Source organism: Eubalaena glacialis, chromosome 1 (assembly GCF_028564815.1).
Source record: "Eubalaena glacialis isolate mEubGla1 chromosome 1, mEubGla1.1.hap2.+ XY, whole genome shotgun sequence".
In the NCBI taxonomy this organism is placed as follows: Eukaryota; Metazoa; Chordata; class Mammalia; order Artiodactyla; family Balaenidae; genus Eubalaena; species Eubalaena glacialis.
The window spans coordinates 229,042,518-229,055,553 of record NC_083716.1 but is presented as its reverse complement, the minus strand read 5'-3'; the positions used below and the strand labels follow the sequence as shown (position 1 = coordinate 229,055,553).

The following is a 13,036-nucleotide window of genomic DNA, read 5'->3' as shown; positions in this document are numbered from 1 at the left end:
TACAATAGTCAAGACATAGAAGCAACCTAAGTGTCCGTCGACAGATGAATAGATAAAGAAGATATGGTGTATATATATACAATGGAGTATTACTCATCCATAAAAAAGAATAAAATAATGCCATTTGCAGCAACATGGATGCAACTAGAAATTATCATACTAAGTGAAGTCAAACAGAAAAACAAATATCATGTGATAGCGCTTATATGTGGAATCTAAAAAAATGATACAAATGAACTTATTTACAAAACAGGAACAGTCTCAGAAAAACTCACAGACGTAGAAAACAAACTTATGGTTACCAAAAAGGAAAGAGAGGGGAAGGATGAATTAGGACTTTGGGATTAACAGATACACACTACTATATATAAAATAGATAATCAACAAGGACTTACTGTGTAGCACAGGGAACTATATTCAGTATCTTGTAATATATAATGGAAAAGAATCTGAAAAAGAATGTGTGTATCTATATATCTGAATCACTTTACTGTAGACCTAAAACTAACACATTGTAGATCAACTATACTTTAATTAAAAAAAAGACAAACATAAAAAAAGAATTGCCTTATTTTTTTAAAAACCTGCTGTATAAAAAAAAAAAGGAATTGCCTTATTTTTAAATATGTTAAGCAGCAGGAGGAACAAGTGGGGGATGAGGTGGGGGGGAGAAGGGACAGTCACAGGGATTCAGATCTGTCCTAAGTGCCACCTCCGAGCCACTTTGCCTACAGCCTTTTGGGCACGTTATCCAACATTTCTGAGTCAGTTTGCTCGGTGTAAAATGTGGAAAAACCTACCCTGCCTACAATTTTAATGAGACTATATATACGGATGCCAAAATTGCTATAAGATGTAACCTGTCCTTATTTACAAATGTCCAAAGTGATAATGACCTGATTAAACAACAGCTGTTGTAAATACTTTAATTTGATTTAAAACAGTTTATTCCCTCTATTTAACACATCCTTCCCCTTTTTATTTTCTGATTTACTCCATTACTACACTGAAATGCCACCCTGGCCTTTACTGGAATTGTCATGAATTCCAAGAGAAGGGTCGCGGAGAAGGGAGACTTTAGTGTGGAGGCCAGTGAGTGTGGGCCGGACCCACCCCCAGTCTCCCATCTCCTAGCCTGGGTCTCACGCAGAGGCACGGCACTGTAGATTTCTGTAATGCTTATCAGCATCTCAACGCAAGAAGAAGGGGCCGAGGATGGAGAAATAAGGCTCCTTTGGACAGGAGGTTTCAGAGAGGAGAAGGCTCTACACGAAAAGAGGGACAAGGGTGGCATAGAAGTCACAGCCCGAGTCTGGGCCCCAGTTCTCCTCCCATCCAAGCTCTGTTTTAAGGATTCAATGCGATGATGGATGTGGAAGCTCTTGGACAATCATAAGCCCAAGGCAAACATACGCACTTTTGAGTGGTTGTCCTAGTCACTGCAGGCTGCTGTGACAAACACCATCGACTGGGTGGCTGATGAGCAATGCAAATTTATTTCTCACAGTTCTGGAGGCTGACAGTGTGAGATCCGGGTATCAGCATGGGCATGTTTTTGTGAGGACGCTCTTCTGGGTTGCAGACTGCTGGCTTCTCATCGTATCCTCACATGGTACAAGGACCGAGAGAGAGCTCTCCAGGTCCTTTTTAGAAGGGGAATAATCCCATTCACAAGGACTCCACCCTCATGACCTAATACTCCCAAAGGCCCCACCTCCTAATACTATCACATGGGGGTTAGGATTTCAACATATGAGTTGGGGGAGGGCACACACATTCAGTCTTTTTTTGGTTGCATCTTTCCTGTTAAAATTTATAATAATGATGTTACCCCAGTTGGATTTCTGCCTCACTTATAAGACCCTGAACTACCTAACTCTCCCCTGACTTTTTCGTATTGTTTCCCAAACCGTCTCCCCAGTCCAGTTAGGTTTCTTCCATCCTCCCTCCTTCCGGCTGGTTCCACTTAATAGCATCCAGGATACACTAGTCTTTGCAGCAGTTCCTGGACAAAGCTGCCTCCTTCCAGCTCTCCTCTAGTTTTCATTCTGAGAGTCGTCTCCCTCCACTCATCCGTCCATCCAGGTCTCACCTTCCAAGTGTCCCCACCGTACCCAGCACAATGAGGACCACACCAAAGGGTGAGAGTACTTGACTGATTAAAAGGAGGAAACGTAGTGATGACATCCAGAGAGAGGATAACATTTATCTTGTCACTTGTGACAATCAACTGGCCACAGTAGCCTTATTGGAAACTAAAAAAAAAGGTTTCTGGAGTTAATTCTTGTGTTCTTTTTCTTTTTAGTTTGTTGTGCATTAAAACCAGCAGTTTAAATTAATCTGCGTTTTTGCTTTTTCGTAGGTCGCTCGTACTTATTCTCTTTTCTGTACAACATGCGTACGGGGTAAGTCCATTAATGAGCTCTGATTGCATGTTGAAAATTCACTTTATTGAATGAATCATTTTTATTATACTTTTTTAACCATTTTTAAAAATGCAAGTATAGTTAATTTACAATATTGTGTTAGTTTCAGGTGTACAGCAAAGTGATTCTGTTTATCTATCTATATCTTGATTCTTTTCCATTATAGGTTATTACAAGATATTTAATATAGTTCCCTGTGCTATACAGTAGGTCCCTGTTGGTTATCTATTTTATATATAGTAGTGTGTATGTGTTAATCCCAAACTCCTAATTTATCCCTCCCCTCCTTTCCCCTTTGGTAACCATAAGTTTGTTTTCTGTGTCTGTGAGTCTATTTCTGTTTTGTAAATAAGTTCATTTGTATCATTTTTTTTAGTTTCCACATATAAGCGATATCATATATTTGTCCTCCTCTGGCTTATTTCACTTAGTATGATAATTTCTAGGTCCATCCCTGTTGCTGCAAATGGCATTATTTCATTCTTTTTTATGGCTAATATACCATTTTATATATATATATATATATATATCTCACATCTTCTTTATCCATTCATCTGTCGATGGATATTTAAGTTGCTTCCATGTCTTGGCTATTGTAAATAGTGCTGCTATGAACATTGGGGTGCATGTATTTTTTCAAATTAGAGTTTTCTCTGGTTAAATGCCCAGAAGTGGGATTGCAGGATCACATGGTAACTCTATTTTCAGTTTTTTAAGGAACCTCCATACTGTTCCTCGTAGTGCCTGGACCCATTTACATTCCCACCAGCAGTGTAGGAGGGTTCCCTTTTCTCCACACCTTCTCCAGCATTTATTATTTGTAGACTTTTTGATGATGGCCATTCTGACTGGTGTGAGGTGATACCTCATTGTAGTTTTGATTTGCATTTCTCTAATACTTAGCAATATTGAGCATCTTTTCATGTGCCTCTTGGCCATCTGTATGTCTTCTTTGGAGAAATGTCTATTTAGGTCTTCTACCCATTTTTTATTTGGTTGTTTGGGTTTTTTTGATATTAAGCTGTATGAGCTGTTTGTGTATTTTGGAAATTAATCCCTTATCAGTAGCATCATTTGCAAATATTTTCTCCCAGTCCGTTAAGTTGTCTTTTCACTTTGTTTATGGTTTCTTTTGCTTTGCCAAAGATTTTAAGTTTAATTAGGTCTCATTTGTTTATTTTTGTTTTTATTTCCATTACCCTAGGAGACAGATCCAAAAAAATATTGCTGCGATTTATGTCAAAGGGTGTTCTGCCTATGTTTTCCTCTGGGAGTTTTATAGTATCCTATCTTACATTTAGGTCATTAATCCATTTTGAGTTTATCTTTGTATATGGTGTTAGAGAATGTTCTAATTTCATTCTTTTACATGTAGCTATCCAGTTTACCCAGCACCACTTATCAAAGAAACTGTCTCTTCTCTACTGTATATTCTTGCCTCTTTTGTTGTAGAGTAATTGACCATAAGTACATGGTTTTATTTCTGGGCTTTCTGTCCTGTTCCATTGATGTTTATGTCTGTTTTTGTGCCAGTACCATACTGTTTTGATTACTGTAGCTCTGTAGTATAACCTTAATTCAGGGAGCATGTTTCCTCCAGCCCCATTCTTCTCAAGATTGTTTTGGCTATTTGGGGTCTTTTGTGTTTCCATACAAATTAAAAAATTTTTTGTTCTAGTTCTGTGAAAAATGCAATTGGTAAATTGATAGCGATTGCATTGAATCTGTAGATTTCTTTGGGTAGTATAGTTATTTTGACAACATTGATTCTTTCAATCCAAATACATAGTATATCTTTCCATCTGTTTGTGTCATCTTTGATTTCTTTCATCAGTGTCTTATAGTTTTCAGAGTACAGGTCTTTTGCCTCCTTAGGTAGGTTTATTCATAGGTTTTTTTTTTTTCTTTTTGATGTTATGGTAAATGGGGTTGTTTCCTTAATTTCTCTTTCTGATATTTTGTTGTTAGTGTATAGGAATGCAGGAGATTTCTGTGTATTAATTTTGCATCCTGCAACTTTACCAGATTCATTGATGAGCTCTAGTAGTTTTCTGGCAGCATCTTTAGGATTTTCTATGTATAGTATCATGTCATCTCTGCAAACAGTGACAGTTTTACTTCTTTTCCAACTTGGATTCCTTTCATTTCTCTTTCTTCTCTGATTGCTAGGACTTTCAGAACTATGTTGAGTGTAAGTGGTGAGAGTGGACATCCTTGTCTTTTTCCTGATCTTAGAGGAAATACTTTCAGGTTTTCACCATTGAGTATGATGTTAGCTGTGGGTTTGTCATACGTGGCCTTTATTATGTTGAGGTATGTTCCCTCTATGCCCACTTTCTATAGAGTTTTTTTTTAATCATAAATGGATGTTGAATTTTATCAAAGGCTTTTTCTGCCTCTGTTGAGATGATCATATGGTTTTTATTCTTAGTTTGTAAATGTGGTATATCACATTGATTGATTTGCAGATATTGAAAACTCCTTGCATCCCTGGGATAAATCCCACTTGATCATGGTATATGATCCTTTTAATGTATTGTTGGAGTTGGTTTGCTGGTATTTTGTTGAGGATTTTTGCCTCTGTGTTCATCAGTGATATTGGCCTGTAATTTTCTTCTTTTGTGATATCTTTGTCTGGTTTTGGTATCAGGGTGATGGTGACCTTAAAGAATGAGTTCAGAAGTGTTCCTTCCTCTACAACTTTTTGGAATAGTTTCAGAAAGTTAAGTGTCAACTCGTCTCTAAATGTTTGGTAGAATTGGCCTGTGAAGCCATCTGGTCCTGGACTTTTGTTTGTTGGGAGTTTTTAAATCACACATGCAATTTCAGTACTTGTAATTGGTCTGTTCATATTTTCTATTTCTTCCTGGTTCAGTCTTGGGAGATTGTACCTTTCTAAGAATTTGTTCATTTCTTATAGATTGTCCATTTTATTGGCATATAGTTGCTTGTAGTAGTCTCTTATGATCCTTTGTATTTCTGCAGTGTCAGTTGTAACTTCTCCTTTTTCATTTCTGATTTATTGATTTGAGCCCTCTCCCTTTTTTCTTGATGAGTCTGGCTAAAGGTTTATCAATTTTGTTTACCTTTACAGAGAATGAGCTTTTAGTTTCACTGATCTTTTCTCTTGTGTTCTAGTCTCTATTTCATTTATTTCTGCTTTGATCTTTATGATTTATTTCCTTTATGATTAAAACCTTTGGGTTTTGTTCATTCTTCTTTCTTTATTATACTTTTAAACAATTCACTCTCTGGGATTATTTTCTCATCTGTAAAAATGAAGTGTTGGATTAAATGAACTCTAAGGTTTCTTTTATATTCTACAGTTAAGACTGATTACCAAATTGCATAGGTATTAGAGATTTTTTTTGTTTTATAATATAACCCTTTCTTCAAAACTTTTTTCAGAGTGGGCAGGAAGCAGCTGGGCCTTTACAAGATTAAATCAAGAAGTATAAGATTAAATTTGAACGTTTTAATTCTGGAGAAGGATAAGCCTAGAACATTCCGTAATAAGCCCTCTTTCTTCTGCCTCCTCGCTAGAGAATCGAAGTTATTAAACCCAACTTCAGACATTTCTAGGAAATCCTACTAGAGGCAGCCTGTAGTCAGGTTCATCTTGAGAAAGCCAGACTGGCTTAAATCACGCTAGTGAACACATGTCTGTCTATCCATCCGCTAGCTTGGATCCACCCGATCCAACTTCGGTGATTTCAAGTTATCATAGGTCTTTGCAAAGTGAATCAAAATAGAAATTTGCCATGCATTCTCCTTTCCCGTTTAGTCAGGAGCAAAAGCACATGCATTAAAGAATAGGAAGCCCTAGGTTCTTGGCTCTGCCATTGATTCATCTCTTAACCTATTCAAGACTCAGTTTTCTCCTGTGGGAAGTGGGCATGATAAAATTTGCCCAACTTAGTTCGCAGGCATTTCAGAGCATCACCTCAAATAATGAACAGAAACATACTGAAATATTTGTGTGTGGATTATTTTTTCTCTTATCTGACTTTTCTAAGTTTCTTTTGTATTACATTCTTTTTTTTTCTGTTACAAAAGTCTACAGAGCACTAAATTTTACTTCCTTTGTTTCTTATGTCTCATATAAGTGCATATAACTCCTGAACCAAAGATTATTCTATCCTGGACCTTCCTACCAAATTCTGGTATGCAAAGATTCTAGAGATTTCACACAGAGAGTGGCTATACTGTAGGTGGGTTTTAAAGGTAGAGAAATAAATTGATGCAATTTCTATGGAAGGCAATTTGGCATTATCTATCAGGATTTTAAATGCACATGCCTATTGACATAGCAATTTCCCTTTTTGGAATTTATCATACATATTTATTCTGACTTATGCATAAAGGTATATGCACAAGAATATTAGTTTAAAGGTCGTGTTTGATAGCAAAAAAGGGAGATAATGAAATGACCATCAATAAGGACTGATTAAACAAGTTATAGTACTTTGGTGGATAGTCATATGTATTAATTCAGAATGATTAAGTGAGAAAAGCAAGGTACAAAGAAATATACCATTTGGGTAAAAATAAAACAAGGACAAAAATCACCAAAAGTGTGTGTGTATGTGTGTGTGTGATCATTGTGTAAATATGCTCATAAATGCCCAGACACGGATTTGAAGAGAGCGATTACCTTTAGGGGAGGGAACTGGGGGCCAGAGTTGAAAGATAAAATGTCTTTTTCCATTACACTATTTTGTACTGTTTGAATTATCACGTGCATATGTTACTTGTTTTGCCAAAAAAACCCAATAAAAGTAAAAAATGCAAGACTGATTACTAATCTGGAAGTTAGTAAAATATTTTCTTTAACTTTCTATGCAACAAATATTTGTTTAAAAATATCTGAGATAAAATAGATAGTGACTTTTCTTCTCTTTGAAGAAGAATAACACTGGTTTTTGAGAATGCCACTGTATTCCCAGTGAATGTGGTTTATATTTTGGACGTTGACTTGTCTGAGATATTGTCTTGATCTCTTTTTAATGGGATTATACAATCTGTTTCTGAGGTGCAGTTTCTTCCTCTATAAATGCCTCCCCCCTTTAAAGTGATGTTTTTTGGGATATGTCTGATGTAGAAGAACTTGGTAGGGACTAAAATCACCTCGCTTTTTTCTTTTATTGGTCCAAGTCAAAGCTTTACATGTGTTCCTTTATTAGAATTCTGCTAATCTACTTTAAACTGATTCTTGTCTGAAACTTAATTTTGCTACAAACATCTCAATGATGCTTGGCACAATTAAGTTAAAAAAAAAAAAACAAACTTGCCTTTATTTTCAAGCCATCTAATCAACTGACCTTCTTTTTTCTCTGGTTGTTTTGATATTTCACTGAACACATAGTAATGAATCCCAACCTTAAATGAACCCAAGTGTTCAGCCTAGTTATTTTAAGTGCTTTCATGCTGTCCTGACCTGGCCCTGAGCATTTAAAAAATTGTTTTTACCTAATCAGGGTTTTGAACGTATTGTTTCTGCATTTATAGATAACAGGGTTCCTCAAAACTCGAGAGGCATATGTTTCTGAAACTTCAAATACATTTTTTTAAACTTAAATTATCTAATTGCTTGGCTCTTGTCAAGGTTCGAATTTTTAAATACTTTTAATGACCCATAAGCGTTAAGTTTATAAAGATGTCTTTTTTATGAATGCTTAATTTAAAGATTTTTTATTGTGTCCGCACATACTTTTCAAGAAAAAAGAGGTCTTAATTGTATGATTGAAAAGAAAAATGCACGCTGCTTAGACTTTCCCTCCCATCACATATACATATACATTTGTATGTATACATTTGTGTATTTCATGTATACACATGTATATTCATGTATATTTTTGTACATAAGTATGTTTGTATATTTATGTATATGTATCTTCTATCAGAACTGTACATATTGGTTCAGTTGTTTTATGTTTCCCCGTTATATGTTGGTCTAAAGGCTAAAGTCTACAGTGTTGTTAGTTTTAAAAGATCTATCGGTTATAGAAGTGTGTGGTCCTATCCACACCCTCGGCGCCTAGCACCGAGAGCTGCTTTACCACCTCCTCTCTCTCAACATGCATGTTGAGAACAAATGTCTGTGAACAAATGCTCAGTGCATTTTCACTGCAGGTGCATGATGCTGGCTGTCGTTAAGGATCTACTTATGGAAACAGTTCCTCTGGGACTATACTTCTGTATTGAAGTGACCGATGGCTCGCCACATACATAGAATTTGTGAGAAAAAGGGGCTGATTCTTCCCACGGGGCGTGCGTGCGTGTGCGTGTGTGTGTGTTAAAGTTAAGACAAGATGCGACTGTGGGGTCACTCTCTAAAGAGAGTTGAAGAAAAGCTAGCTAAAAGTGGGGAAAGTGCTCAAATTATTCAAGTTCAAGAGCTTTCTGGTTGAGCCACACATTAGAGGGAGCCATCTTGGAGTATCGGCAAATTGTAGGAAGAACAATTTTAATCCGAGTCCAAGGCTATGACTGCAGTTCTGACCCAGGAGGGCCTCCCTGTGGGACACATGCCCTAGCTGATCTTGGAGATAAAGTAAGAGGGTCTTATTGAAATAAAACCAAGCTTATAATTTAAACTAGACACCACTGTGGTGTCTAGTTGTGTACACAACTACATAGTTAACATTCTAAGATTGTTCACAACTTGGTAAACGAAGTCTTACCGAGAGAGAGAGTGCAGAAGATTCTGATTAAAGCAGAGTAGCTTCAGAAGGAGGTTTTTTTTTTTAAAAAAAAAATCCTGGCTCACATAAACTTTTATCCTGCTCACATAACCATCAACTCTTTTATTATCAAGCCACAATGTAAGTTTTTTGCATTTTTATATATCAATATTAGTCTTTTCACAGTTTCAGAGGTAAAATTATACTGTGACATTCTCATGAGTTAGATAAACCAACAGTGCTTGTTATAAGGTATATACCATGTACCCAGCGAGGTGATGAATACTGGTAAACTAAAGCAGATTCTTCACTTTCTAGGGTGGAAAGAAGTTTATTGGTCCCTGCGGGGGAAGAGATTGCTCTCTTTGCCAGTGCTTTCCTGAAAAGGGGTCTCGGGTAAGTGATGTAAAAATCAGCATGGACAGTGGGAGAGGGAAATGGGAAATTACTAATCAAAGGGCATAAAGCTTCAGTTACGCAAGATGAATAAGTTCTAGAAATCTTGCGTCCAACGTTCTACCCACTCTCATCAATAATGTTTTGTTCACTTAAAATTTTGTAGAATCACCTTGTACAGAAAGGATCCTGGTGCAAATGGTCCGTGCTGGGTCGCCATTATTGATATTCATGTTGTATATCAACATTTTAAAGGCTCTGTCTGAGAAGTTCTGCAGTGAGTTAAAAAAAAAAACCTACTTAACTTTGTTTAAAGTAGTGTTTCCGACATTTGACCACATGACTCTTTTTTGGACAACACCTATTAAAATCCCGTGGAATAGTGTTCTGTAATCGAAGTGAGAGCTGCATTTATCATGTACTTCTTATGTGCCAGGTACTGTCCTATGTGCTCAAAATGCTTTAGCTCACTGACCCCTCACAACAACTCTCTTCCCGTCTTACGGTACCATCTCTGCAGTGTCGAAGACTTCAGCACAGAGCAATTGAGCATCTTGCTCAAGTCCACCCAGGGCGGTGCTCTTGATGACTACACCCGATTCTCTGCCCTGAGACGCACAGTAACCCTTACAGTATATAGTGTCTCTTACACATTTATTTATGAACCTCTCTCATATATTCTGACAGCAGCAGTTGACAGGCACTAACTCATCTGTGCTGGAGTATTAGGTCAAACCATCCTTTTGATTAAAAATACTCCCACAATCTTATAAGAAAAGAGTATGGTTCAGAAGTTTTGGACAGGTTTTGAGTCAGATCAGTGATCGTTTTGAAATATGTCCAAATCGATCCCACAAGGCTGTGTGTGACACTCAAAAAACACAAATCAGTAAAGATGAGTCAACAAGGAGGTGAAATGTTACCTTTCTGAGAGAAAGGACCATTTTTTCTCCCACAGCATTGCTTTATCGTCATACCAGTTGTGTGATACTTATGCAGGTCCTTTGTTGTGTTCTTGCTGTAAGCAGCTACCTTGTTGAACTGAAGTTATGGCAGATCCCTTTCTGCTTAAATGGATTTGTTTCTTCTTCAATAAAATTTTGGTGATCAGAATTTATCTCGAGCTTTTTCCAGCCACTTTCATGATATAATTTAAAAACTGCATTTGCCAGGAAACAAAGTTAGGACCCTAAAAAAGAGCAGAAGTGCTTTAGCTTTTTTCATGTCAATGTACACAATACTCAGGAAAAAAGCCTGGCGTTTGTGTGACGTTGTCCATGTAAACGAGCAAAGATTTTAAGACCCTTTGAGCTTGAGGCCCAAGAAAAATGTAGTGATCAGCTCCGTGGCAGGAATGGGATGGGGACACCACAAAACAAAGAGGGACAGTTGTTTTGATGAAGCTGGCTAGGTGTGGTCCTCTGATTTAATGATGTCGGGACATGTTTTTTTTTGCTGTCACAGCTGGATGGAGGGCGGTGCTACTGGTTCTAGTGAGTCACAGGCCATGGATGCTCTTCAATATCTACAATGCACAGGACAGCCCCACGTGAAAGAACTGAAAGAACTAGCCACCCTCAAATGCCAGTAGTGCCGAGGTTGAGAAACCCTGCTTTAATCCTACGCAACTCTGCGAGGCCAGTAGGATTATTACCAATATTTCCATTGGTCAATACAAGGAATCTGGATTTCCAAGAATTTTAAATAACTTGCTAGTATGTGGAAGAGGCAGGAACCACCTCCTGGTATTTGGTCTCAGCCCCCGAGTTTGCCCCGTGATCAATGAGAAGAGGATTACACTCAGGTTCAAACACCAGTTTTAGTCTTAACTTTTGGGAGCCCTAGTGGCGGCTTGAATCTGCCCAAGCCTGGCAGTTTCCTCTGCCCAGTTTTCTCATATTTACCTGTTTGGTGCTTTGTCTTCTGTGTCCTTGGGCCGTAAAACCATAGCAAGCATTTGCACGTGTAGAGGATACTCTGTCTCTCTCATCACACAGTCTTCAGCGCCGTGGGTCAGGAGGGCTCACTGGGGTGGGCTGCACCCTGCCCCGCTGTCTGCGTCCCTGCTTCTGGGCGGTCAGGGAGAGCTGTGTGCAGAGCACCGCCAACCTTTGCCCTTCCTGGCACAGATGGGTCCTTTGTGATGGCACAAGTTGCTGGTGACATTTTCCAGCTAGGAATTTGGGAGTGTGGCTTGTGCATACCCGGCAGGTGGCTTGGGAGGCAACCAGCCAACTCGCACACCATCTCTCGAGCCGCAGTGACAGCGCAAGGTGCACCATAAAGATAGGAACGTACCGAATTCCGAGGGTTGAGGCTCTGCCCGAGGCGGCACAGCTCCTTCCTAAGAAGGAAATGATTCCTCTCGTATGGTTGAATGGCTGAGTGAGTGGTTTGTTCAGCCCCAAATCAAAACTGCTGTGTCTACAGCGAGGGTTGGGTGCCAGGCTGGGTGAGGGTTTCCACTGGAGATGGAAGCTGGGGTTTGAGGTGGAGTTGGGATGCATCAAAGGGCAGGAACCAAGGGGGATTCCTTCATCTCACCGCTGTACTGCTGGAGGCTCACAGCCCAGCCGCAACACGGGTTCTCATCAGTAATCACTGTTACCTCCCGTTGGACCACCTCCTGCTGCATCAGCTGGGCCACTCACTCTCCCTTGAACATAATCTAAATATTCCCACTCCTCTACCTTTTTCTTTTTTTAAAAGAATAATTATAGTAGTTTTTATTGTAATATTCATATATGCTTATTATAGACCATTTAGATAATACTGGAAAACTTGAAGGCACAAAATAAATCATCCATGGATTCACTACCAGGAAGCAATCACTCAATATTTATTAATTTTTTGACACACCACCTCTACCCTTTTCTGGAAAGCCTTCCCACTTCCACTCGGCCTCCATCTTTCCTGCCCTCCCCCAAGGAGCTCAGAAGAGACGCTGCCCCCATAAGGCCTCCTGCCTGTCCCAGCCGGTGTGGATGGGTCCCCCCATGTGAACCTGCTTCCCTTCCGTGATGCTTCTCGTACCCTGACCTGGAGCTCTGCTTGGGTTAGAGTGTGGATATGTCTGACCCTCTTGATTAGATTGTAAGCCCATGCTCCTTAAAGGGGGCTGTGTGGACATGTGCAAAATGTTTATGCTGGCTCCCGGCCCATAGTGGATGCTCTAGAAATAGAAGTTGCCTATGTTTGTTTCTCCTCTTTGAGAGATGGGGGTCCTTTTTTGGTATTTCTTTGAGGTGATCACAGTAGATGGCACCTAATAGGTAGTTAATACACATAAATCAATAACTTAAAATTCAGAGTTCAGCCTGGACAGGATTTGGGAGCCTGAGCTGGTGGCTACATGCAGCATGTATGTGGGGACACCCGCCAAGTCCAAGGGAAACAGGAACAGAATTAGTGGGAAGTCTCTCCCCCGAGTCTTTTTTCCCCACACACAACATGTAAACCTGTTAGTAAGTGACCATCTCACAGAGTTCAGATTTTCTTGGAATTTCAGGTAGGGCCAGAAATAAGCACTTC

At 39.0% G+C, this 13,036-nt stretch overlaps 1 protein-coding gene across 1 annotated transcript in view; it reads left to right on the top strand.

Moving 5' to 3' along the window:
- COL4A4 (collagen type IV alpha 4 chain) overlaps nt 1-13,036 on the top strand; it is a 138,716-nt gene that overhangs the window by 18,533 nt on the left and 107,147 nt on the right. The window contains exons 2-3 of the mRNA XM_061187994.1: nt 2,363-2,405; nt 9,428-9,505. Coding sequence (XP_061043977.1) covers nt 2,363-2,405; nt 9,428-9,505 — 121 coding nt within the window. The remainder of the gene's footprint in view (nt 1-2,362; nt 2,406-9,427; nt 9,506-13,036) is intronic.